At 33.6% G+C, this 25,465-nt stretch overlaps 1 protein-coding gene across 1 annotated transcript; it reads right to left on the bottom strand.

Annotated features, from left to right (window-relative positions):
- Positions 1 to 67: 67 nt before the first annotated feature.
- Positions 68 to 13,340, bottom strand: LOC108904555 (diuretic hormone receptor-like; the record flags this gene model as incomplete). Its single annotated transcript, XM_018707165.1, has 2 exons — positions 68 to 135; positions 13,174 to 13,340. Coding segments are annotated over 2 exons (198 nt in total), but the record flags the coding sequence as incomplete, so codon positions are not given.
- Positions 13,341 to 25,465: the final 12,125 nt, after the last annotated feature.

Genomic DNA, 25,465 nt, shown 5'->3' with positions numbered 1-25,465 from the left:
TAAAAACTGTTTTCATATCAAAACTGCAGTGCGGGCTGGCTTCTTTTGTAAAATAAAACTAATAAACTAAAGTACAATCTTTATTTGTATAAAAAGTTTTATATCTATACAGTGTCTAAGCTTTTTCTTTGGGACCTGAAATTAAACAATAAAATTTAGTCAATAAAATTAAATTAATAAATATTACTGTTACAATGGATTAGTTCGTCAGATTAGTGCTTTTGAAACTGTACTAAAAACACCCAATGGTTATGTTATTGCTTAAATCTAAAACATGCAATAGATTTTATTCCCAGAACAACATTAATGATATTTATGCATAATACACAATCTGTAGTGAAAATCTAAACTTGTATACCGGTCTGGCCAGGTAATTCTTTCTCATAGACTAAGTAAATTACACGCATTTCCCCTATCAACTTCGGGTGAAAGGGGTTGGACATGACATAATATATCATCGAGGCTGCGACTCGGACTCTCGTAATTGGTTGACTGTGGGAGCGCACGTACCCCGTTGCATTTTTTGTGAATCGACTGAATACTTGAAGCACTTTGCTGTTTGTTTAGTTTTCTTTTTATTATTATTCCACTCAAACCTTTGGTAATAAGCAGACGGAATATTACAAAACAAAAATAGTGTATAGTGTCGAACAAAAAAATAATATTATTAAATGGTATTATCGTGCAGAAAGTGCAGAGGAAGTCGTTGGTCGATTTATATGTATTTTTATACCTCGACGAACCAGTTCCCACTGCTAGAACTGTTTTGAAAATTTTTTATTTTGAGGAGTGTGGATGAAAAGTAGCAATCAGGAACCTCGTCAAATTCCTGAAGCAAGGAGAGAAAAAGAGGTTAATGTCTATGCTTTTGTGGAAGTAAGTGGGCCGTGTTATTCCTCCCAAATTTCCGAAGAACTTGACATTCCAAGTCGTACAGTTCGTCGCATCTTAAAAAAGAATGATTACATTGCCTATAAAATGCAAACTTGTGAATCAATTAGGGAAAAAATAGATGAAAATAATAAATTTGCTAGGCAGATTTTATTTACAGACGAATCATCTTTTTCCCTACGTGGCCATCATAATCCTTCAGTGGTCCAATATTGGTCCCGGGAAAACAAGCATTTAAGTATACCATTAAGAACACAGTACCCTCAAAAGGTAAATGTTTGGGCTGGCATTTTAGGCGGTAATATTGTGGGTCCCTTTTTTATTGATAGTAACTTAAATGCTGAGAGATATTTGTATTTATTACAAAATAGTGTTGTACCAGCTGTACAAAACTTGGATGTAAATTTTGAGGAAATTTGCTTTCAGCAAGACGGATGTCCTGCATACAACGCAAGGCCAGTTCAAGATTATCTGGAACAAACTTTTCCTGAAAGGCTTATTTCCACAAGAGGTATCATCCTCCTCCTCTTCGATCTCCAGATCTGACACCCTGCGATTTCTTTTTATGGGGTCATTTAACGCAACTTCTCTATAAACGTCGACACGAAAGAGCCGCAAATTTGGATGAATTACGGCTTAAAATTAGAAATATTTTAGGATAAGTTACTCCTGAAATTTTATCAAATGTTCGTCAAAAATTTTACGACAGATTAGGGTATCGTGAAGCTCAAGCAGGTGGTTTATTTAAACACTTTACTAATTAATAAGCTTTATTTAATAAGCATTTGAAAATAATTCATTATTTTGCTTAAAAATTACCAATCATTTTATTTCAGAATACCGTTTTAGTTTTTACTAAAGGTTATAATTTAAATAATTTGTAATAAAGTTGGAATGCTTTAGTATGGTCTCAAAATTTCTTATCATTCTTGTAAAAAATGGCGTAGAAATAGAGTACGTATGGCAACACTGCTGTCAATTCCAGGCCGTGGCTTATACTCTATGCCATCGCAATAAGTCACGTACCTAATTATTAGAGAGCGGACAATGTGTGACTTTAACCCGAAGAATAGGTCAAATTTTGGTAGAGATGTGTACGCGTTCAAAAATGTATTGTGTATAAACTATGCAAAATATAATTATTATGTATAGCAAATATATCGTATTATCCTCGCGAAGATTTGTACCCTTTATTTAAAATCTATAAATCATGTGAACAGGTTAAATAACGAGAAAATAATTAATTTAATTTAGTTCATTTAAGAAATGAAATGACACTCGCGCCCATCTCTAGTCCATCCATCGACATCGGTTGCGTTTATCGAATTCCTATTGGTCAGAATTAAAACTGCAGCCCTGTTATGAATGGAGCGTGAGTTGGACTATTCTATCATGTGCGTCGCCTGAGGCTATTCGTTACATTGACTCCTAATTTCCAATTAAAAGAACGACACTATTTTTAACCGAACTTTATTTAATAAATATGTAGTATACAATTTCTGATTTTCTAAATATTTTATAACGTCTAAAAATGTATGTACCGTGGAATTTTCGTGAACTATCACGTAAATTTCCGATGCATACCCGACACGCCACTGCGTCATAGGTAATGTATCTAGGTTTATGAATGACATATCTATGTTCAAGGTTAAAGTCACAAATTGTCCGCTCTCTGCTAATTATTGTCCAGTATTCTATCTTCCGTATATACGCATCTTAGACGTACGTTGTTCCCAAATTCATAATGCAAGACAGAGACAGTAAGCCAATAGTCAAGGAGAGCTTAGAACCGCAGGCTTTGCGCACTTCTTATGGCGTTTTTTTATTCCCTTGTATCGATGGTATAAAGTTATACAAATGATATGGGGGCAGAGTCAGAATTATTAGGGGAGACTGGTGAATTATTTATATAATTTACTAACTTTGTATCGGAAATAAAAATATGTCCAGACCCTGTATACAGCCTTTTATACTAAAATTAGTATGCCTATAACTCGAAACAGAAAAAGACATTAGTTTAACGACACTACCAAACGATATTATTCGCAATTTGCTAGTAAAATTATATCCCCTTAATAGCTGCTTAAAGCTGACAGTCGACTGTTTCAGAGAACGAGAGTAAATCCAATCATCTAATGACACACTAAATGTCAAACGGAGCCACATATGAATAATCGTAAAGTTGTATTTATAGCAAATCGACATTAAGTATGGCTTAATTGAAATTAGTCCAAAATGAAAACGAAGTTTTACGACATGCTTGACCCAATTTGCAAAATAATAGAGTTAGAGACATAAATCTTTGGCGTCTTTCAAAGAGCTCTTACAGTTAGTTATTCATTATGCACTAATGATTTCCTTTTAAGTGTCGAGGAAATTGTGGAAAAAATGGAATAAGTTTGGATTTAAAAGCACCACTATGAATTTAAATGTTCTTAAGTATTTGAATATTCACTTACAACATATTGACAGTCACTGAAACTGCGAAATGAAGACAGCAGACGAAGGGATGCTATTATTAATAGTAAACAAAGTCGTTTATTTTATGATTTCTTAATTATCTTGCTGTATTGCTTCAGGCATATGGATTAGGTAAATTGCATATTTCTATCAGTTTGTTTCTGCAGCATCTCAAACTGTTTTCAAACTATCGTCCACTTAAGTTGTCACGTATTTTCAGCGAAACCCGAAGTGGTCAAATATCTCAGATAGTTTTAATTTGGTTCTTTAACTGATGTGAAACAGACCTATTATACAGGGTGATTAAAAAACCGCTGACAGACTTCTAGGGTAGGTAATACATGTCTTAATAAACATAGGGTCGCAAATGCCTCCTTAACGAGATACAGGGCGTCAAAGTTTCTGTAAAATTAAACATTGTCTGCAATAATTCCAAAATGTCTGAATTTTTCTATTTCCAATTTGCTATGCGTAGTTAGCACCTTAAGACCAATGTTTGATGTACTGCTCAAAATTTTATGTGCAGCAGTGTTGTAGAGACGGGGTCAACGTGACCCTTCTTAAAAATATTTTCTACGCCACTTCTAATTTAGTCAAACCGGCACTATTTTCGTGTAAAGTGTTCAATTGTCTATCGAATTGGTCTCTTGCAAAATTTTTACTAAAGCAATCATTTTTAAGAAAAACACGTTTGTAGAAAATTTATGAATCCAATTTTATTTTCATTCATTTTAGTTTCACATAGTAGGCTTGTGCTATTCAAATTAAAATTAAACATCGGCTGTCACTAATGTCAATAATAAGTGTACAAGTGAGTAAAGTAAACTAGCTTATAAGATTCTTTTTGTCATTTTTACGGTTATTTAAATTACTTCAGCTAATTCACTATTTTCATTAATAGTATGAATTACGAATATTCATTTGAAGAGATGGCACATATGCATCTATGTTATGGGAAATTTTGTTTCCCTTGATACAGTTAGGCGGTACAGAGAAATGTTTCCTGCACGAAGAACGCCAAATCGGCAAATATTTGATAATATCGATAGAAGAGAGAAACGGGTAAATTAAATGCAACAAAAATTAATTCTGCACGACGGCGTTATGCTAGAACTCCGAATAATATGTTAAGTACCCGACAAATTTCTAGAAATTTAAACATATTACATTTATCTTTTTGGAGAACACTTTGCGAACAATAATTGCACCCTTATCACTTTCAACGTGTTCAACATTTACTACCTCAAGATTACCCACGAAGACTAGAGTGGTCACGATGGCTGCTTGGCATGCTTGCAGAGAATCCCAATTTTTCCGCGAATATCTTATTCACAGATGAAGCATCGTATACGAGACGAGAGATAATTAACTTCCACTATAATCATTTATGGAGCGACGAAAATCTTCACGCCATTCGAATAACAAATTTTCAGCATTAGTTTTCAATTAACGTTCATGCTGGCATTATTGTCGACACGCTCATTGGTCCTTTTAGGCTACCAAATAGACTAGATGGCCAGTCTTACCTTAATTTTTTAATGAATGATTTGAACAGCTTGTTAGATGAAGCACCACTGGATGTGCGGTGGAGCCTTTGATTCCATCATGACGGCGCTCCGGCACATTTCGCTCGACAAGTAAGAGATTATTTAAATATGACATACCCTAGACGGTGGATTGGACGTGGTGGTCCAATCCAGTGGCCCGCCCGTTCACCGGACTTAAATCCTCTGGATTTCCTCACTTGTAGTCATGTTAAGGAGCTGATTTACGCAACTCCAGTAAATTCGAGTGATGAATTATGACAACGAATTCAACAAGTCTTTCAAACAATTGTAATACCGGGATTTTTGAAAGAATAATAAGATCCTTAGCTCGGAGGGTAGAAACTTGTGTCGAATCACAAGGTGGTTACTTCCAACACCTACTCTGGTATTTTATATCATTTCTAGTTATACAATTTTTATCATTACGTTTTCAACCTTAAATTTGTTGTTTATTGTTTACGTTATTTCATTCTGACAAAATGTTTAATTTTACATAAACTTTGACGCCCTGTATCTCGTTAAGAATGCAACTTGCGACCCTATGTTTATTAAGACTTTTCGTCTTTTTTTTTTCATGTATTATCTACCCTAGAAGTCTGTCAGCGGTTTTTTGAATCACTCTGTATATTGCTATATCTCATGTAACCCTCGGAGCATGATGAATATTAGTGAATATTATTTAATATTTACATGTAAATAAAGCAGTGTAATGAACACAGACAAATGTAATGTACTTACTACGCATTTGCCTTTGAAACTGGCATGAAAAATTAACTGTATATGTTGGAGGTGGCGAATAACCGTGTACATACGACATATATAAAGGCTCTGGCGCCGTGACGGTAATTTTATCTTTATGAGACCGTCATTTTTAAGTGCTAAGCTAAATGATAAACAGCATTTTGGAGCATGAGGAATTTGGTTGTGTTTGTCGAAAGAATATATCCAGTGACCATCAAACTTTTTGTGGTGTATTGAGACCAGAGAAAACAAATACTTATTCCGTAGTAGATTATTTATCTGCACTCGATCCAAAAACTAATACGTAGTTTTTGTTTTAAGTAAATATAATTTATAAGGATAAAATAATAGTTAAACGTCCTCTTCACTTTCATTATCATTAATATCAGAATTAAAAATGTTATCTTCATCATTGAAATTATCATCATTATCTTCTTGAAGTTTACTCGTATAATAATTTGGTCTATAGCTGTGTCACTACACATTAATTCTGTTTCAATTTTTTTGGCATGTTGGCAGCAAGTATTCTATCCTCGCGGGTAAATGTGTCAAAAAAATCATTGCAACATTTTTTCAACGTCTGTCAAAGTGAAAGTAACATTTTTACTAGTGACATATTATTTGAGTAACGCCCAAATAAGTTCGATAGTGTTCAAATCAGGGAGGTAAAATTTAATCGACTTTTTTCTTGTAACCATTACTTCAATGTATCCTGTCGACATGCGGATGTAGGACATTTTTCAGCTTTCACATTGTCAATATGGCGGCAAAAGTATAAGTTTCGTTTGTAATCAATTTTTTGTAATTATGTCGTTCATGTCATGATGATACTCATGACTTGAAAAATTAGTTTCGTTTTTGGTGTAAAACACTTTTCTCGACCACCATGAACTATAAACAACTACATAGTGTCCTTTTGATACGGGTCTTCGGATTTACTCCATTCTTTTTAAAAATTTCAACTTCAATCCATGACGTTCCATTAATAGTCACTAGTTGGTAGTGGCGACTCTTGACTTACCAGAGAGGGCGGAAAACATAACTACAAAGTATTGAAAAAATATATAATTGGGTAGTTTTATTTTAAGTATTATTGAAATATAGAGAAAATATGCTCAATATTATTTTTTATGATGAGAGACCTTTTTCTGTTTTGTCCGACATAATCTTTTCAATTATTTTTTCATTAAAGTTTGGTATTTCTCGCACTATTGATTTTTCAGTAAATAACATGTTTTGCAAGTTTTGGTGGTCTGTCTTTACAATCTAATTTAAACTTTTAAAACGCACAAGAAACAGTACGCAGGCAACAAAATTTTACACCACACGTAATCAAATTACGTTTAAAAGAAAAGTGGTGAATAGCTATTATTTGGTTACAGACGAACTAAACAGAGCCCAAATTGCATAGTAAATGTGCGCTACTCCCACTCCATCTTTCACTGCTGCACGACGGTAACCATGACCACCATGAAATATTAAAAACTAAAACCACTTTTCCCCATGTACCTAATAGGATAACATACACTTTTAATTAATACCTTCGCATTATTGAAAGAAGAAAAGATGATAGTCCATTCCCTACACTTATGGTGAGGATTGAAGCGTATCAAATTTTGAACGGGAGTTCGTGATTCAAATTTCCTTTTAGCGATATTTTATATTTATTAATGTCGGGTATGGAACGATGAAGTTTCCCCATTTGCAATATTTTTTCCTTGCTTCACAATATTCTTCACGGTTCTCACACTAATACCAGTCTTTCACCATTTGGTGTCTCTACGGTTCACAAGTGATTTGAATTTCATTAGGTCATATAACTTTTTCTCATCTGTACCGATGTTGACCGTTTGCCGTTCATAAAAGAGAATGAGCTCCGGTACTAATCTGGTATCGTTGCTACTCGCGGACAAGATGAACTTGCCCAAGCTGCATTCAATATTTATCGCCTTGTATTGAAGAAGAATTTTGTCTATCATTTATCATCAGGCTGAGGGAACCTTTTACAAGTATATTAAAGCAATAAGTGTACAATTATTATTGACGAAGTTGATTGTATGCTTTCTCGAGACTGCTTGATCTGGGGTATTAAATTTCCATTAAGAATTGTTAGCTATTGAACTAACAGATGCTTAGATGAAACAATTGAGAAACTAATTGAACACAGTAGTAAGGCCAATATCTGTGAAATGACGTATCAGAGGAGAAAACGACGGGAAATTATTGTTGGCGTAGTCATGTCTATGATATTTTAGTTTACACAGTACGTGTTGTGACTTTAATATAATTTACGATTTTGAGGTAAAATGATAAATTGACTTCCTGACAGTATTGGTTTTACGTCCGTTTGACCCTGTGAAAAGTCAACAGAATTCATCAAACATATAAATATGTTCCTGTTAGAGGACAGTTGTCATCCTGCATGCGGAAAGGGATTTATTTACACAAAATGTTTACGTGTATTGTAACTACGTGGTATTATATGATATTTTTTAAACTACTTAAAAAATATACAGTATGTCCACACAAAAGTGTTGAATAGGAATTTTTTTTATTTTTCATTTTGTCGAAAAAATTACTCTTGATAAAAAATTTTACTGGCTCTTAAAGTAAGATTGGGAGAGAAAAATTTAACATTTCTTGTAAAAAAAATGATTACAAAAATAAATAAAAGTAGGCCGATTTTTTCGAAAAATGGTATTAGAGACAGCCTTTTACTATAAAATGAAAAATAGAAAAGTTTTTTCTATTCAATACCTTTTCTGTGGACATACTGTATATCTACTTGGTTTGATGATTCTACAGGATGTTTCTGAAATAAGTGCGTTCTTTCAAAGGAAAATAGCTCCAAAAAAATATCAGAATTTATACGCTAATGAATTTTTTAACTTTTAAGTAATTTTAATTTCAATTTCCTTAACTGTGTTGTACGGTTACTTTAATAAAAAAAATTCAGAACTTTAAAACTGCTCGTTATTCGAACATGTAAGGGATCTTTTTTCTTGTTAATAGAAAGCGCTAATTTAATGAATTTGCAGAATTCTCATTGGTGTCGAAGTTCTGAGGCAATAACCCCTCCTATCTCTACTACTGGTTGACATGTTTGTAGGTCAACATAGCAGGTTTTTACTTCCACTTAAATCAGTGGCCCAAGTTTCATCAGTCTACATCGAACATCCTCAGTGATATTTCCAAAAATCCAAAAAATGTAATATTTTTCTCTAATTTCAATCCCATTAAGAACAAACAACTAAAACCCTCCGTATACTGCTAAAATCAATATGTAAGTAAACGTTGCAATATAAAAATGAAAACAAAGGCTCTACAAATATTTATTTATTTTTAACTTAACATTACTTAATTGTCTACAAAATAAACACATTTAATTGAATACTGCTTAAGTAAATATGTATGTATGTTTTTAAAACAAAACATATTTTTCTTTGTGGTAGTAATATCTAACCTTAATAAATATTGCCTAACTATATTATTTGTGTTATATTTAGTTTCCCAAAGGTAATTACTAAGACACACAGGAGGTCCAGCTGCCAATACGGAGTATAGTCGTTGAGGATTTACAGTCTCCATTAAAAAAAAGTAATGTTCAAGCTCTAAAGTACTGTAATTTACTTCGTTTTAATAAAACAAAATAAAAACTTTTGGAACTAGCCCGTTTTTTTTCATTCTCCGCTTTCATGATCTTAAATCTAATGATGATTTATGTACTTGTATAATTTAAAAATAACGTAACTTATAAAGAGATTATTCAAAGATTTGTTTATGTATTTATTAAATTATTGTGTCAACTTTGTACTTAACTTGAAAACACCTAACTAAAACTGCATATAAAAATAAAAGTTTACACAAATTTTAGTAAATTAGAATTCATTCTCCATACATGCAAAACACAAGAAAGCTGTTTCCTCTATTTGCTACATCTTTTACGCGTGCCCATTGGAAGTGGTTTGAAGATACTTCATTGCTTCTTCCACGTCTTCCATGTTCACCAATGTCCACTGAGTATTCCTGTCAAGCAACATGCAACAACATGCAGGTGATACTGTGCCATACAGGCGTTATGACCAAATCTTATCATCGAATTAACGTATACGTACAAGATTTATATACAGGGTGTCCGCCGAGATATCCCAGATACTTCGTATATGAATTCTATGAATAATTTTAAGAAAAAATGATTCTATTCATCTTTCCCGAATTCCCAATGGTTTTTGAATATCGGGGTTTGATATTGCCAGGTCGTAAGGGTAGTTGCTAAAGAGTAAATTGCATTGTTGCTACTAGAAAGCTTAGAAAAAATGTGATTTATTTTAATAAAAGCGTAATGACAGTGTAATTATTAAAGCTGCTCAATGTGACCATCGCCTTGTGCAATGAATAACATAATCCTTTGTCTAAGATCTCGTTTCCAGTAGTAGTTCTCCATATTGTTTTTCATCTCATTAAACGCTGTATGAATCTTCTCAATGACTTGGTCCCTGCAAATAAGCTTTCCTATTGAATAGAAAAGTGTTTTCACAAATCCAATTTGAAAAAGTCCAACGGGTTGAGATCCGGAGATCGACCTATCCATCGATTTGAATACTTTTCACTGAGGAAATTAGTGACTCCTCTTCCATAATGGGACGGACCACCATCGTTTACAAAGAACATCGTCCGGCTGCTTTGAAGAGGAATGTACTGAAGTGGTAGAGGTAGATCGTTCTCCAAAAAGGCCTGATACATCTCGCTGTTCAAATTTCCGTCGAAGAAATGTGGTCCAATAACTTAATTATTAATTATTATTATTATTATTCCAGCCCAAACGTTGACCGAGAATCTTCTCTGAAAATGGAATAGAATGAGGGTTTTCTATTGCCCACACATGATCATTGTGGAAGTTGTTGATTCCACCTCTTGTAAATGTAGCTTCGTCACAGAAAAGGCTTCTTGAAAGGTATCCAGATAAATGCACCACCATTCATAAAGACGAACTCTTTGGAGCAAATTCGTGGGGAGAAGTTCTTGTACGGGTTGGTAATGATAGAGATGCTGTCCGTTTTCTCGCAAAGTGTCTTGCATAGCCGTCGTACTTTGTCCAGTAAGTACGGAAATTCTTCAATAAGCTCAAATACTTCTGCAGCATTTTTTTTCTTTGCATAACTTCTTTTCATAAGTCGGTTTTGGGAACGCACCTGTTAATCGAAGAGTTGTAAAGGTCCTTTGAACGTTTGCTTGGAAGATGGCGGTTTGGATATTGTCGTTGATATTCTCTAATTGAGGCCGTGGTACCACCGTTGCAATATCCATACACGAAAAACATGTCCGCGTATTTTTCAATTGAATTGAATGATAATTAACAAACTGACAATCAACATTTTTTTCTAATCCAAGCCAGCTTGCTAATTATTAAATTACCTAGCCCTCTAGTCGCAACAATGTAATTTAGTACTTAGCAACTACCCATTCGACCTGGCATCTTCAAACCCCGATATTTCAAGAACCATTGGAAATTCGGGGAAAGTGAATATTCATTTTTGCTTAAAATTAGTCATAGAATTCATATACGAAGTTTCTCGGATACCCCAGCGGCCATGCACCCTATATAAAAGTGATTTTTCCTTGGTCATAACGCCTGATAGATATAACCAAAAGCTAGTAATTCAATATCAGGATCAGCAAAATATCTTGAACAAAATAAAAGTTTTTCTCCATTTTAAATAGTGAACTATTGTTCCCTTATTTAATTTCAGTAATTGTACTAAATAAAGGAGTCAGTTGTTACCAATTTTTATTCATTCAAGAAAAAAGTCACTCTATTCCATATAAAAAAGAATACGTACTACTCTCGTACATACTTCGTATGTGTAGCAAATGAGCTGAGGGTTTTCAATATCTGAATCACGTATGTGTGCGTAAATTTTCCACAAATTGGCGTTTAAGTGATCGATCGTTTAACATTCCGAAACAGGAGTCGAACAGCCAAAAGAGTGGAACGGAACACATGTAACAGGCAAAAAAGTTTCCATCTCCACGCCTTTGCGGCAAATTTATGTAATCCGCGTTGTGTATTTTTTCGCAGAGATTGATTCTTCACTGCGGACGCACCGTACAGGGTAGAAGTGAAAAACTTGCCAAGGTCACATGAATAAAGGTTGCAAGTCACCTGTTTCTGGTCAAATAGTTGTTTGTTGAAAGCAACGACCTGAAGATGATTTAAAAGTAAGTCGAAACGTTGACGTAAGGTATTTATTTAACCTACAATTTACAATTTACGCAGCTGTTATGTACAAATAATCGGTTGTCCCTCCTGTAGGCGTCGGAGTATCGAAAACTGTGGGGCAAAAACGACGTCTAAGAATACGAGATAGTGTAATTTTGGCAATCGTCTCCCAAATCGCGCTTTTCCCAATAAACGACCCGCTTAGATTCATCACGCAGTTCTTCGGAACGCGGGTGGATATATTTCAGTCACGTTCGTGCTAAACTACTTTCGATAGGGATGGCCAAGAAAAAGCGCCATCTTCGCTTTTGAGATATGAAATTTATACAGTTCTCTATGGCCGTTTGCTAAAACGAATATTTCTTTTGCTTAACATAATTATTTACCAATATCTTGATACAATTTTGATAAATTCAATTTAAAAAAGTGTAAAACAGATGACGATTTTAACATGAAGATCATTTTGATATTTGATATTTATGTAGAATAATAATAATAATAATATCTCTACTCCTCATTCTAACTACGAGAATTAGCCCAGAAGTCGGAGACTTGTGCGGGGAGAGGAGGCGGCATATTATTATTACGCAGGCCGAATTTGCGCCCAGGAACGACTTATGTTGGTAGGCCCTAACCACCATTCAGTGCAGGAATGAGGGAAACCTGGAAAACCTCATTAATTAGGGGGTGGTCAAATGCGGTGTCAATCTGTCACATTGACCCAAGCCAACATTCTTCCACCCTACCATACCTGCACAGAGGGTGCCAATCCTCCGTACAAGCATATCTAATCTACGGTCTACCGGCCGCGGGATTCGAAACCCGGGCAGATCGACACATCGATTTAAGTACTGACGCCTTAAACCGTGCGGCTATCGACCGATATAACCTTAAGAACAGTTTAATAAATACAGTGTACGAGTAGCTTTAGAATTGACATAGGGTGTAACTTTACTAAATCTGAAATTATTATTATTTTTTTAATCAAATATATAGTTGAATTATAATTCGTTTTTTTACTGCATTTTATTGTCTGCACCGCCACTGGATAGTTCCCGAACTCGGTTGCATGTGAGTGCTTGTTAGTGTGATATTTTGCTGTTCTTTTAAATCAACCGTATTAAGCCAATTGCAGAGAGCGAAACTGCAATGAAAAGCAATTTTGTAAAATAATATAAATTTCAATCAGATCAGAACCAACCAAACTTGTGGAAAATATCTCTATAAATTTATCTCTATAAATACGATGACTATTTCTCAAGCTTTGTTTGCTGATCCTGATCTTTCCATCTAAACTACACCAAATCCTCTTACCGTATGCTCTCTGTCCTGGATCGAGGAGACCAGTCCTTGCTACGACTCCCTGATCTTAGACGACTAGGTCCCAAAGACCTCCTAGTCTTCCAGTTCTCCAGATGGTGCCGAACGGTGTTCTGGACCTCAGTGTTTAGGAAGCAGTAGAACAGGGCCACTGTGAAGCCCTGCAACAACAAAGCATGATGAGGAAAATACCAAATATACCTTTTTTTGAAAACAGCTGTTTCAATTAACAATTCGATGATTTATAGAAGCTAGAGAGATGTTTATAAAACAAATGTGTTGATATAACCATTCCAATTCCAAAATATCTGATTTACAAAATCATAAAATGTAACACTGGACAAGGCAGTAAAAAAGAAAATTAAATTTATAAAAAATATTATCATAACACAACAATAAATAAATGAAGTAATTTCAAAAACGCTTTTAGTATTACAAATATTAAATCAGCATAGTTTATAAAACAATGTATCTCCACATAAATAATAATTGTCTGGGACACATTATAATGGAACTAGTCTTTTGAATCTAAAAGTTAACGCCTTTCAATAAACGTGCGTTTACATTCTGCTCTGATTATTATGCAGTGCAGTGCCTCGTCTAATTTGCCGCCTCGATCAGCAGAAGGAAAATTGCGACATCAGACCAAAACGCATTACCACCGCGACATAATTGAACCGCAATCGCGTCAAAGAACAATTTCAGCAAATACATTGTACGATAAGCCAGGCCTGAGGGGTGATGAGGTCGTAATTGGCTCGTTTCAGGATTTCGCGACGATTACGTAATTTGAACGAGTGCTATTAAGAAAGAAAAGAAGTAAGTAATCGAAAGAATAGGGATCGGGACTTAAAATAATTGATAAAATTATTATACCCTTTTATTCTACCAACAGAGGTGGTCCTTATAAAGATAATGGTGGAGGAAAAAAAAAGAAGGAAACTGTTTAAGATCGTTAACAAAATTAAATGTGATTTGCAGACATCCTGTTTTAACAATAATTGCATTAATTAAAGTTGCAAAAGCATCTCATATACAGTCCGTACGATATTTGTTGGGATAGAATTCTAAGGAGACCCCTGCGTCACTTTATTGGAATTAACCGCATTGATACCCGAAGTAGAAAGACATTGGCGGAAAATTTCAAGGCACGCCCCTGTTGTGGTAAATTGTTACAGTTGTTCCGAGAATAGAACTTTGTTGGCGTATTCCTTTCTTGGAATTCTTTCTCAACAAATATTGTACGGACTATAAGCATAGTAAGAAAATAGTATTATTTTGAAGTAAAACAAACAGTAATCAAGTGTAGGCAACAAAAGGATTACGAAAACACTGTCAAACAAATTCATTTATTGCAACTTCTGTATTATTATTCACAATCAGGACAAATACCAAGAACAACGTGTGCATATGTGTCAGAGATTATGTTAGCTAATTTAATATAATAAAGTATAAAAGCCAAGAAGTTTTTCTGCACATGTCAAAAAATTGTTCACAATGCCAACTCAACTAACTAATATACTAACAAAACAAACGATAGGTCCAAATGAAACTACGATATTGGCTAAATAATAAGGAGTGTTCCAAAAGAAACGCAGGATGAGGAAACAATATTTTATTAATTAAAAGGTTGGCAAAGTTTTTACATGTTTTTAAAGGGACGACATTATCATTAAAAATGAAAGAGGATATTGGACAGGTGCCCTCCTCCAATTCTGTACCACACTTTTGTATACCTGTTGCTGAATGTCGTTGATATCTCTCCGAATATCTGTCTTTAATTCAGGAATATAATTCACTTGAGTAGAATAAATTTTGAACTTTACGAATTCCCACAGGAAAAAGTCATCAAAGTGGCCGAGTTACTTCACTGTTACGTGAGATGAGTCGTCCATTAAATGTCTGCCGTATGGCTGGTGGCACCATCCTGTTGGAACCGCATGTCATCCAAGTCCATGCCATCATAGCATCTCTCGATATCGTTCTCCATTGACGGTCATTGCGTTTCCTGTTTCTTTTAAAAAAAGAAAGGACCAATTAGTCCACCAGCGTAAAATCCACACCACACTGTCAATCATAGGGTATACAGTGGTCGTTCTTGAATGACTCGAGAATTGTCGTTGCCCCAAATTAAACAGTTTGGCTTGTTCACGTACCACACAGATGATTTTCTTAACAAAATCGCCGCCTACTTGTTGATTCTCCAACATCCAATCAACGAATGTCCGGTGCATTAACTGTCACTCACCGTAGCAAAATTTTCATCAGAACGGCCAGTACGAGGCCGGCCTGTTTTTTTAAATATGCACACAGTCTCAGCTACACACTCTCTGTCCTTGTAATGAATTTTCACAATATTCACTCGCTTATCCGTCGTACAGCGCTTTATTTTGTCTAATTGCAACCTGTTTACTACATGTGATTCTGCAGAATGCTATTAACTCTTCGGAATGAAAATGGCGCACAACTCAAATCCTGCATTACTTTTGGGACACAATTTAGTTGGCAACGGAGTGCCAAATTAGATCTATTCGATCAGTGGCGTGTATTATTAAAACATGTCCGCTACTCCGAGACAATTTTTATTTAGGTAATTTTGTAGTAAACGCATGTTGTTTTGCCAAGATCTACTCCCATTAAAAATAAATCTGCAAGTTCATAAACACTCTGTACATCAAAATGGTATATGGTGATTTAAAAAGAAAACACGTGGGCTCAGTTTCATTGCTACAGATTATAATATCACTCACTATTTCATGAGATATTAAATATGTAAATGAAAAAGGGAAGGCTGAAAATCACGCCAGGTTTATACATAATAAACTGAAAAATCTCCTAAACGCTGGAAGAGTGGGTTTTTATTGCGCGATAATTTTGTTTATGAGCTGGTGGACTTATTAAATTAATATTTTCCTTAATAAAACCCTTTTTACAGCTAGTGAGAATGTTCAATAAAAGCTCGCCAGATGCTTCAAATGTAATTATGGTTGTGACTAGAATAGACAAATAAAAGCGATATTGAAAACAACAGTAATAAAAAGTCTTACTGAAATTTAAGAAAAAGAGGACATGTCAAAAGTCGTGTTTAGAAAATTGGAAATATAAAGTGAACACAAAAATAGAACCTTGCTTTTCCACTTTTTATATGTCTTACAGTCTACTGAAACGTGTTTTGTACCTATAACTTAAGTTACCTATAATTATTACTGATATTTAAATAGGTATTCCGAGAATGATTATGGGTAAATCAAAATGTTGATAAAACGTCTCCTCCTACAGTTCATGTATAAGCTACTGGACGAGTCTAGCCATAGAAAATATAGGCTTTATTAAAAATGTATGCAGAATTCCAGATTCGAAGTAAAATATTGTTACAGTCTGGAATAGACTGTCCGCTAGGTTTTCTAACACGAGCGCAGTTGTATTTCCCCGGAGTGGAGCTGAATTATTTAGTTCTTCCTGATGAAAGAATTTATTTCACATATTTCTCATTCGGCTAGCTTGGACAATAGCTTTATTATTTTCTTATTTCTAAGGTTGGTATATTGTCAGATCAATGATCATCGTCACGACATATATTTGAGAATTTATGATTTATAGTAGTTGTTTCCAATTGCGAATACCATATAGTATAAAGGGTATGGCATTAACATTCTCAATCGTTTTTCAAGTATTGGCAATTTTATTTGTTTCTTCACAAGAATGTTTACAGTTTGCTTATATTTGCTTGAAAAGTAACGAATAAATGAATTATTTTTTAAATTGAGAAGTTTTTGAAAAAATCCCCTGGCACGTTGAATTTGTTTTTAAAAAAGGCACTTTTTGACATACGACTCATATTTGTGACGTCATCGTTGTTCGAGATATGACGTCATCGACAATTTTTTTAAATAGCAATCCCCAATTTTGACCATGCCATTTGAAAAAGCGTGTCATTCTACATACACATCATGAAAAATTATGGTGTTACATAACAAAAATTTCAAGAAAATAATGTTTGAAGATTTTCAAATTTAATTTTCACAATACTGAAAATGATAATGATTATGTAAAAATTGATTAAATTAAATGTTCAAATTGTGCACCGTTCGCTGCCAGTGACAGTAGCCAAGACGATTAATAAATTCTTTTTGGACATTATCAATAATTTCAGGAGGTATACGATGTATCTCGTGACGAATTCTTGCTTTTAAATCTTCTAAATTAACCGGTCTAGTAACGTATACTTTGTTTAAGTATCCCCACAGTACCCCAATAATCTAGGGGTGTCAAGTCAGGCGATCTGCCTGGCCATTCAATCGGCCCCCTTCTCCCTATCCAACGATTCGGGAGCAGCTTATCTAAATAAGCACGGACAGGTGTTGCATAATGGGGAGGTGCACCATTTAGTCGATTTTTACATAATCATTATCATTTTCAGTATTGTGAAAATTAAATTTTAAAATCTTCAAACATTATTTTCTTGAAATTTTTGTTATGTAACACCATAATTTTTCATGATCTGTGTATGTAGAATGACACGCTCTTTCAAATGGCATGGTCAAAATTGGGGGTTGCTATTTAAAAAAAATTGTCGTTGACGTCATATCTCGAACAACGATGACGTCACAAATACGGTTCGTATGTCAAAAAGTGCCTTTTTTAAAAACAAACGACGTGCTAGGGGATTTTTTCGAAAACTTCTCAATTTAAAAAATAATGAATTTATTCGTTACTTTTCGAAAACACTGTATAATGTATAAACACTATTAAAATGCGATACCCAAATTGTCGCACGCATTCCATATGACACATATAGTAATTCGACACATTCAGTAATACAACACATACGAGGTCTGTTCAGAAAATAACAGAACTTTATTTTTTTTAAATTATTATTAATTTTATACATTATTGGTTCTTGTTTCATGCAAAGTGTAAAAATTGATGACAATACGTATAAGGTGAGCCATTGATCTTGGTAATATTTTGAACACTGCTCTTGCAAGAGCAATTCGCTCTTGTACCTCCTTAAGTTCCTTGACAGGCTGGTTTGCATTAGATTCACGCTACATATAATGTAGCTCATTTGCTATCATTCCTCGTGACTGCCCCGTTAACTTTGTAATTGCCACTTTCGAAAGAAAATCTATTGCGAAGTCGTTTTCGAAACATTAATACAGCCCGAATACTCCATCCTAACACTCGAACATAGATTTACAAATACACTTCTGGAGCGTTTTCCTTGCTGTGTCCTGTGCGCATTTGTCCGTGCAGCTGTTTCAGACGCAAACTTATTTATGTGGGTTTCATAAAAAGACACCCTGCAACTTGCAAATAAAACAATTTTAAACTAAAATGTATATTTGGTCATGTATATTTGGTAACTACTTATAATATTTTGGCCTCAACATTATTTGGAAATATTTGCTCTCCATCATTTAAATCTGAAATTTCACGCTTTTTTATGTTCTGTCAAGCAGGTAGATGTTACAACCAACCAGTTGGCAAGAACACCCTTTCTATGATTCCTAATAAGATTGCACAGTTTTTGAAACTAGAACATCCTGAAACATATATGGGTCTTTCATTCCGAAGAACATCGGCAACGTTACTGGCTAATACAGGAGTTGATGTATTAGCAATCAAGAGACATGGTGGGTGAAAATAGCCAAGAGGATTCTTTATAGTGATACTTCAACTCATGGTTCTAGTAGTACGTCGCATCATGCTGTTTTAATTGATCAGTCAGATAATATTGAGCCTCCGGTGACTCAAATGGAGCGGTCAAATCATTTTGAGAAAAATTTGGCAATTAGTTGACGCGAGGAGAATAAATTATCCAGATTTTATAAATGTTACTATATGTAATAACTGTACAATTATTATAAATATCCATTCATAATAATCAATAAACTGTAATGCTCATCAAATATTTCTATTTATTTGTTCATAAAATATGCATTTATAACTCGAAATTGCTCTTAGGGGAGGTAAGTTACCTCACTTACCTCCTTAAAAAACAATGTATTAATAGTCTATTTACTATAGTGGGAGCAGATAAACAAAATTATTGAGAATTTCCAAACACGAATTTTGATTAAATACTATCTGTAAAAAACTATTATTTTATTTAAAACACATCTTTTAGTTTCTAACCCCAGTCAGAATGTAAATATTGAAAAGCTATACTACGATTTTTGTCCTTGTCATTGCCACTTTCTTTATAACTGTGAAGGAATTGACCTTTAACACCAAAAGTCTCCGTTTCTCCCCTGTTGAAGCCGCATATCCATTTAGACATTCGTATACGTTCGATTCCCTTTAGATACTAATAAAATATTTATTCGATTTATTTTTTGTCAGAGACACAACGAAATGTACCGTATAACATGATGCCTCTATATTTCACTAGCGAATACCGTAACATCTACGGTCATACATATGTATGCGCACACCTATATATTTCGACTATCTCAAATGGATTAGAGTGCACGACACGGCACAAAAAAACAAATCCCTCTTTTCTGGTGACGAACACCAGCAGGTGTATCTTTCACACCTGTTTTTTCATGCTGTTTTTTGGGGGGATAAAATCAGAAGTGATGTTGTCCCTAAGTTCGTCGAAACAGAAAAGATAAATTGATTTAATTGGTGATTAGTGATGCAGGATCATTGCAAGTCACGTCTTCACATCTTTGGCTTACAATCTTTGTTTTATATTTAAAAAGTTAAAAGTGAGAAGTAAAGGGTAGTGAAACTGTCCAATTACATATTTTTACTGGTAGATTTTTGAAATATTAAGAGAAAATTTAAAGACAAAGTTAATAATTGATTGTGCACATTTAAAAAATCACTTAATTGTCTAAAAAGTCACGTAATTGTAGTAAAAAATATTTTGTTAGTGTAATGGCAAAATGATATTTTTCTTAGTGTAGTAGTGTCAGTAGATAATAATGCCTCTTGGATTTTTTACTGAAAGTGAAAAAGTTTATGTTTTTTTTTAATTTTATACATTGTACAACTTGTTCTTTTTTAAATTTTATACAAGTTTTTTGTTATGTCATTTTATTTTCGTATTCTTCTCAGCAAACCCTTTCATTTGATATCCATATCAAGGGGGTGCATAAAAAATAACTGGCCCGCCATTTTTGGGAGTCCGCCATATTGGATTTAGAATGACGTCACGTAGTTAACCATGCATTGTCATCCAAACTGTTTTGAAATTCAGTTGCAAGATTTGACCCATATACTAACAAGGCAAGTTAAAAGTTTACATACAAAATATTTATTATACATTGCTGAAATTTGAGATGCTGTTTTTAAGAGATTCTGATTCAGGCTACGTAGTCAAATTTTAATTAAAAAGTATCCCTAAAGAGATTTTCCAAAACATTACTTTGAAAAACATCACAGCCTGCGATGCCGTGGATTATTAACTGGATCATCGTATTTGGTAAACAAGTAGGTATATCTAGAAGGCCATTTTTTTAAATACTCAAATCCTGGGTTTCGAACAACTTTTAGAGGGATCTTCTTGCTCTTATGGACCGCATTATACGTGTAAAATAAAAATTTTTAACTGAAGATGGTTAGTGGTTTTTTAATCAGATTTATACCTCTCTAACAATAATAATTGTTAAAGCTCTCCGAATAAAGGTGCCCTCAAAACCGAGGGACTTTTCTTTGCCATATGGTACTTAAGCCACTGCTTTGAAGGGTCAACTGCAATATCCACGGTAGTAAAACAAATTAGTTTATGTCAACTGTAACTAGACTGTATCAGTACTGTCAATTTGATTAAAACTAGAGTTCGATGATGTCTCAAATTTGATTAAAAAATCACTTAGTCGATGAACGTAACATTTCCAGTCGATCTTTAATCTTGTGTAGTTTGCAAACAAAACAGTCAAACTTAATGCTATGTAATTAATGAAAGATGATTCGATTATAAGCTTAATTCCACATTCCCGTAGAGAGTTAGAATCACTTTTACTTACAGAATTCCGGAAATAAAGTTATGTTTCCCTGCTTTCCTTTACTTTACTTGTAACAAAGCCGACGGGAACCTTGTTGGAAACATGATAATCATCTCTAATTACGGCGATATCTCTTCTACATATCCTGTTACAGACCCATTAAGGTTTTTCAGAAAATCGCTTTCTCCAATGTCAGTAACAATGTATTTTAAGGGTTAATTGATGAAAAAAGATAAATTTTTTTTTATTATTATAATATTTACATTATTTCCATTGTATCTATACCCATAACCCATAATCATAACATAAGAAATAATTTAACTTGAAAAAATTTGCGTGACAAATATATAGGAGTTTATGGTGTATTGAAAAGTATGTAAATACATTATTTTCTTTCATAACATCAATTCATTCGCCAAGTTAGATTCCCTTCCTAATGTAGTTTTTTTTCTGACCATCTTATAGACTTCTTTGTTCTATTTATTTGCCCCATATTATACTCTAAAACTTTCTATATTTAAAGTTTTGAAACGGAATATGCTGTTAAAACATTTATAACTTTATTTGACAAATAAACTAGAATATACCTCCGCGCCTTAGATGGATATATCACGCCACATCAAATTACATACTGAAATGTGATCCACAATTCCCAATGCGCGCTAAAACTTTTTCTATTATACTTCTTGTTACTGATAAAGAGTTTCAGGAGGAAGTCACAAGTTTGTGGAGTGTGTCGAGGTATATTTGTAGATAATCAATTTATATCAGAAATTTCCTGAAGGATTGATTGAATTGTGTAATGTCACTTTGAAACCGACAAAAATATCATTAATAAATCCATTAATCAATGAAATATTTTCCTATTAACGAATATCTCTACAACATCAATGAATATAATTTTCCACCTCAGGGCATTGTTATTGAGCCAACTTTAAATACTGATGTGTTTAATTATAGCCATAATTACATTTGATATTTAAGATATCCTAAATTAATTGGTGGTTTTAGTTTGTTTTACCTTTATAGCTATCTACTGCCAGACAACCCAAAAGTTCTTGAACTTATCCAATTACGAGACGCGTATATCTTAAATTTAGAAACAGAAACGCGCTGTCTTCACGTCACTAATGGAATCAGATTATGGATCTGAGGAGTCGAGAAGGAGTTTCGAATAGTTTTATATATTTGCAAAACAGATTCAATTTAAGCCAAGTTTCCTGTTCTGGAACATAATAATTTTCCTGAAAAAAGTTTGCTAATATCATTAAAATGTATCAATAAAATGGCACCCCAAGACGGGAACCTTGTGGATCACTCGAAATAAAGCTTTACTTATTTATAACAACTGAAAAAATAGGTGGGAAGTAATGTAAATAGGTGAATCCTATATAAGTAGGAATTATTGTAACTGCTAGCAATAAAGAATACAGAATTTTTGAAATATAAGACTTTTCATTTAGTTTCGGTAGGATGTAAACTAACTTAAATACAGAATCTTATGATACATAGTTGTCAAACTTACTATACAAGGTCGGAAAGTCCCCATGGTTCATCGGCCGTTACGTGAGAGCGATAAAGAAAGTCATAGAAACCCGTGCGATAGAGAAAGATGACTATAATGAAGGCGTCTAATAGTCATCGCCCATTTCGTCTTTCCACAAATAAAATCCACTTCTTATTTGTCGAAGGGCGAAATGGGCGGTGACTATTAGACGCCTTCATTATAACCATCTTTCTCTATCGCACGGATTTCTATCTTTATCGCTCTCACGTAACGGCCGATGAACCATGGGGACTTTCCGACTCTGTACACGGTGTGCCATAAATAATTGTACATAGAGTATCAGCGGATACTATTGATCAAAATATTATGATTTAATAAAACTTATCTTAGGCCAATAGTTGAAACTTAAATAGATACAGGGTGTCAAAAAATTATTTTCGTTATTTTTTAATAATCTTTACAAAATTACAGGCATTAGTTATTTTCTTTGTTAATTCTTTTTCTTTGATTGGACTTTCTTTGAATACCTTTAATTTAAGTACGAAGTCTGTTCAGAAAATAATCGAACTTAATTTTTTTTTAACTTTTTTTATATAGTTCCTTTCATAGACATAGTAGACATAAAAAATGCCAAGGCCTGCCGGTAAGTGTGATATGGGGGAGAGTAGGGCAACACAGTTTTTAAATGTCCGTAGAAAATAAATGTTATAACATCTAATTTATTTTACAAATCACAATGTTCTTATCAGGTACACTCTAGATAAATTTAATACAAAATTAATGAGAAATAGAGTGATTAATCAATAATTACCAGACAGCGGACAATTTGTGCCTTTAACCTTGAACATAGATATGTCATTCATAAACATAGATACATTATCCATGATGCAGTGGCGTATAGAGAATTTACGTGATAATTCACGAAAATTTCTCGGTACATATCTTTTTAGGCTTTAAAGAATATTTAGAAAATAAAGTTCAGTTCAAAATAGTGTCGTTTTTTTAATTGGAAATTAGGAGTTAATGTAACGAATACCCTCAGACGACGCATTTGATAGAATAGTCCAATCCACGCTCTATTCTATTCACTGTTATCGGTATTTTCTAAAATATTTGAAAAAAATATTGCCAAGAGAATCACAAGCTTTTTAGATCAATATAATATACTTATTCCAAATCAGCACGGTTTTAGGGCAAAACATTCAACAAACACTGCACTACTGGATTTTTTGCATTATGTATATGGTAACTTGGATAAGGGAAATAGTGTATTGGCTGTATTCTTGGATCTGCCAAAGGCTTTTGACTGCGTGGATCATGATATTCTACTTAAAAGAGTGGAGTGTTATGGTCTTCGTGGTCAATGCAACAAGTTATTAAGATGTTATCTGACGAGTAGAAAACAGTTTGTTGAATTTTATGGTACTACATCATCGGACTTAAATGTTGATATGGGCGTGCCCCAGGGTAGCGTTTTTGGACCCTTATTGTTTTTGTTATATATTAATAATATAAATAGTTGTGTATCTACTTATTTCTGTGCTTTTGCTGACGACATTACAATTATTGTGCCAACTAGTAAATCTGTCAAAAAAGCAATTAGTGAGTTAAATTTAAACTTAGAGTATTTATGTCAGTATTTTACAGATTCTAAATTAGTCTTAAATTGTGAAAAGACGTATTGTATGCAGTTTCATACTATTCCAGCAAACTATACATGTAGTCCCCTTATAAAATTAGATAAAACATCAATTCAGCACGTATCAAACTTAAAGCTTTCAGGTATTAACTTAGACTTTTCATTAAATTGGAAAGTACACATAAATGAACTTAGTAAGAAGTACGCCACTTGTTGCTTTGCTATAAATCGATTGTTTAAAATATGTAATATAAATGTAGTCAAAACTTTTTATTTTTCAAAATTTGAGTCTCAGCTTAGGTATGGAGTAATTTTTTGGGCAGGTGATAATACTTCTGTGAACCGTATATTTATACTACAAAAAAGGGCTATCCGTTCAATGTATCATCTTAACTATCGTGAATCTTGTAGACAAATATTTAGGGAAAAACGTATTTTAACATTGTCTTGTATTTATATTTTGGAATTACTGTGTTTTGTAAAAAAAATATTTCATGTTTTAGGAACCAAAATGCCCATCACACCTATTTTACGCGATACGGTCTTTATTTGCAATATGATGCCCATCGTTTGGAATTGTATAGAGCTGATCCATATTATATTGGTGCTGTTCTTTATAATAAATTAGAAACTAGGATAAAATCACTAACAAGTTTTAGTAGATATATGTGTGCTGTAAGGAATTTTCTTTTAGAAAACAGCTTCTATTCAGTTAGGTATTTGGAGTTTTAGTGTGTTGTTTTGTACATATCTTTTTTTGTGTGTAGTTTTATTGTATTTTCTTTCTAAAAAAATGTTTGTAAAATTTTTTTGACATATATTGTATGATCAACTGGATGAATAAAGATTGTTTGATTGATTGATTGGTTGATTGATTGATTGATTGATTCATAACAGGGCTGCAGTTTGAATTCTGACCAATAGGAATTCGATAAATGCAACCGATGTTGACGGATGGACGAGAGATAGGCGTGTGTGTCATTTCATTTCTTTAGAACTAAATTAACTTAATTATTTTCTCGTTGTTTTACAAGTTCACATGATTTACGGATTTTAAATAAAGGATACAAATCTTCGCGAGGATAATACGATATATTTGTTATACATAATAATTATATTTTACATAGTTTACACACAATACATTTTTGAACGCGTACGCATCTCTTATATGTAATATCTTTG

The sequence above is a fragment of the Anoplophora glabripennis genome, unplaced genomic scaffold (genome assembly GCF_000390285.2).
Source record: "Anoplophora glabripennis isolate ALB-LARVAE unplaced genomic scaffold, Agla_2.0 scaffold131, whole genome shotgun sequence".
Classification (NCBI taxonomy): domain Eukaryota; kingdom Metazoa; phylum Arthropoda; class Insecta; order Coleoptera; family Cerambycidae; genus Anoplophora; species Anoplophora glabripennis.
Note: the sequence above shows the minus strand (reverse complement) of the source record. Positions and strands in the feature narration are given on the sequence as shown.